The sequence below is a fragment of the Chondrus crispus genome, genomic scaffold (genome assembly GCF_000350225.1).
Source record: "Chondrus crispus Stackhouse genomic scaffold, scaffold_257, whole genome shotgun sequence".
In the NCBI taxonomy this organism is placed as follows: Eukaryota; Rhodophyta; class Florideophyceae; order Gigartinales; family Gigartinaceae; genus Chondrus; species Chondrus crispus.
The window spans coordinates 21,199-24,653 of NW_005179140.1; the positions used below are offsets into that span (position 1 = coordinate 21,199).

The 3,455-nt window shown below is 57.2% G+C and overlaps 1 protein-coding gene across 1 annotated transcript; it reads right to left on the reverse strand.

Moving 5' to 3' along the window:
* Nucleotides 1-2,252: 2,252 nt before the first annotated feature.
* CHC_T00004878001 (hypothetical protein) lies at nucleotides 2,253-3,083 on the reverse strand. Its single transcript, XM_005716325.1, has one exon. The coding sequence runs from the start codon at nucleotides 3,081-3,083 to the stop codon at nucleotides 2,253-2,255; it is 831 nt and encodes a 276-aa protein (XP_005716382.1).
* Nucleotides 3,084-3,455: the final 372 nt, after the last annotated feature.

The window sequence follows — 3,455 nt, forward strand, 5'->3', positions numbered from 1 at the left end:
GTCAGATGATTCCTGGCTCCGCGCTTTCTGACACAAAATCAATTCTTACTCTGGCTGCAAAGTTCTCGAGCGCCACCAAGGACTATCACTACCATTTATTGCGTGTTAGACGCATTTCGCACCAAGACTTCTCATTTAACTTCAATTGCTTTACGGACCGGGAGTGCTTGCAGAATTTCCGGTTTCAAAAATGGCAAATATCACAGCTTGTCTCTGTGATGAGTTGGCCTGAAACGCAAACGAGAACGTCCAGAAATAGATATCGTGCCTCTCCCATTCTTGCGACTTGTATCGTTTTGCGGCGTCTCGCTGCTCCATCCAGGTGAGAAGACCTTGAAGAACTCTTTGGAAAGCATGCGCCACAGCTTTCCGAAATTTTTTGGGAAGCAATAGAGCACCTTTTAAACACTCGAAAACACCTCGTGACGGAGAACATTAGTGTGCTTTTCATTGCCCAAAGAGCAGAGCTTTATGCACAGCGTATTCACGACAAGGGAAAAGCCCTTCCTAGTCGCGTCGGAGTTATAGATGGTACCGTTTTAGGGATCGCCCGTCCGAGCGGAAGTCTGGCTCAGCGTGTCGCTTATAATGGACATAAGCGCAAGCACGCTGTCAAATATCAAGCTGTGAACACACCGGATGGTCTCATACAGCACTTGTATGGTCCATTTGAATGTAGAAAACATGACTGGACTTTATATGTACGCAGCAAGATGGACGATACTCTTCCTAGAGTGTTATTGGTGGAAGGAAAGCATTGCTGTATATATGGCGACTCTGGCTACAACCAGCGGTGGTTTATCGATGTACCTTTTCAGGGCTCCAACATCTCTCCTGCCCAGTCTGCATTTAACAAGGCAATGTCGTCAGTGCGGATTAGTGTGGAATGGAATTTTAAAGAAGTGAAGCTACAATTTTCCGCAATCGATTTCAAACGGAAAATGAAGGTTCGCGAACACCCCGTGGGCATGATATACCTGGCGTCCATTCTGTTATCCAACTTTCGAAACTGCCCCTACCCTAACCAAATCTCGAGGTATTTTGATTGCCCGCCTCCCGATCTTACGACATATGTGAATCATAGAAACTAGTGCTTTTATAACGCTTTAGTCTTGTCAGAGGGAAACTGACTGCGAGCGGAGTTGTTCATTTATTTTTTGTGCTCAATGAAGGAAAGTGGTGCCAGGAGACTAGTTTAACAGAGATTAGTACCGAACGGAGTTGGTCAGTTAATTGTTTTTGATGCAAGGACGTAAAGTTGTTGCCACGAGGCTGGTGTGACGGAGGTTGGTGGAGAGCGGAGCTGGCAATTTAATTATCTAATGTTCGAGAGTGGAAGGGTGCTGCCATGCAGACCGTTCGTACGACCGCCTCACCGCGATGTATGTGCGGGGAGGACGGGGTGGCAGTGGGCGTTGAGAGGCCGTAGTAGCCTGTGAGGCGCGTGTGGCGCGGCTTGCGCGGCTTGCGCGGGACGGCGTCCGTCATGGCGGGCGTCGTTGAAAGAGCAGAGGGAGGGAGGAGGCGAGGGAGGAGGCGAAGAGGGAGGAAGAAGGCGAAGAGGGGAGGTAGGAAGCGAGGGAGGAGGCGAAGACGAAGAAGACGATGAGGAGGGGGAAGCGAGAGGGATGTGTTCCGGTTGAGGTGGGTTTTCCTTAAATTACGAGTCGTCCCTCTCCTTCCCCGCAGCGTCTCTTCCCACCCGACACCGTCCTCCTCCCCGCGCTCATTGCCAAACTCCGCCGCTCCTCCCCCGACTCCTCATCCGCAATGCCGCCTTGTCCACCGCCCTCCGCCTCGCTCACATACACCTCCTCCTCCTCCTCCCCCAAGCGCTCTGCTCCCCTCCCCCGAACTACCACACAACCTCCGCCCTCCTCTCCACTCTACAATCCATGCGCGTCGCGCTCCTGCCCGCACGGCCGCGCAGAGTGGGCATCTCCAACGCCCACCTCGCCGCATTTGCTTGTGATAACGCTGTCCCACAACCTGCGCCACCTGCCGCCCTCCGCGCTCGTCTCCCGCCCGGCGCTCCTCGCCGTTTTCGGCAATCACGGGCGCGGGCGCATAACATCCGAGCCCGCTGTGCACATCACCCGCGCTGCCGCGGTGACGGGCGTCGCGCTGGCGGTCGCGCGGCGGGGGCGGCGGCGATTGCCGGCGGGGCGTTGCTGCGCGGTGCGTCGCGAAGCGTCTCCTTCCCCGCTCATCCCCCACCCGCATCCCCTCCCTCTCTCTCCCCTGCACGCACTTCACCACCGCGGGCCCCCGCCGAACCCTCCCTCGGCCGCGGTCCGGTCCCTGCAGCCTCGCCAACGCGCCATCTGTGCGCCCGTCATGAGTGCGGCGGTCGTGCGGAACGGCGCTATGTGCACCGGCGTCACGAAGCTGGGGCGGCTGCCGTCGACCTTATACGGCGCGTCGGTGAGCAAGGTGCATCTGCTGGCGGGTGACGTGCAGCGCGGCGCCCTGTCGCCGCTGGACGCCCTCATCCGCCACTTACCCGCGTAGGAGTACGACGTGCACGCGCACGCGTCCGCCCTGGCCGTTTGGGAGCGCGCCCGCGCCGTCGCGGACGAGCGCCGCACATGGGCGCACATGAACGCCCTCCGCCGCGCCCGGCCATCGTTTCCGTTCTTGGTAGAATCCAGGTGAGATAGTTTGGTGCGTGTGGAAGCAGGGAAAGATGGAGAGGAGGAGACTTGGTAGACAGATGAGGTGCGGTTGTCGGGAAGTCCACGAAACTCAACTGGTCGATGGCGAAGAGTGCTCGAAATAGGAGTTCGGCAGTGCGGAGGCGAGGTTTGCGAGGCATGAGAGACGCAGTCACATTTATCACAAAAGGTGATCCCCTCAGACTCGCAGTAGACTATTGCCGGAGCATCGTCGCAGCGCTCGCAAAAGGGAAGGGCTGTGACGGCGGAGGAAAGATCGACGCGCTGGTGAGAGGCCGTGTGCGGGGAGGCGTGTTGTTCATCGTCGCAGGAGAAACACACGACGGTACGATGGTTGACGCAAAAGACGGTGGCGGCGGCGGATAGACAGCCGTCGCATACGGCCCGGACGCCAAAAAGGCGGGTCATGAGCCGCTAGGGGCGTGAAGAGCTAGCCGGAGCGGCTTGACATCCGTTGGGAGCGTAGGCCGGTAACAGGGAAGGCGTGTGATCGGAATAGAGCGTAATGTGGACAGAGAAAGCGGATGGGAGGGTATTGCAGTTCTTTGGCCGACGGCCGATACGAGGTGACGAACGCACGAGAAGCGAAGGTTCCAAAAGTTGATGCGTGGGGTGACAGGATTGGGGTGCACAGATAGAGTTGAGTCCGCTAAAGTGCGCGGGGAATAGATTGTAACGAGTAGGGGTGAAACGGATGGGGGAGATGTGACGAGTGAGGAAAGTTGGTAAGTAAATATCTCAGCAGGGCTCTGCTGAAACGTAGCGGCAGTGGTATGTGTA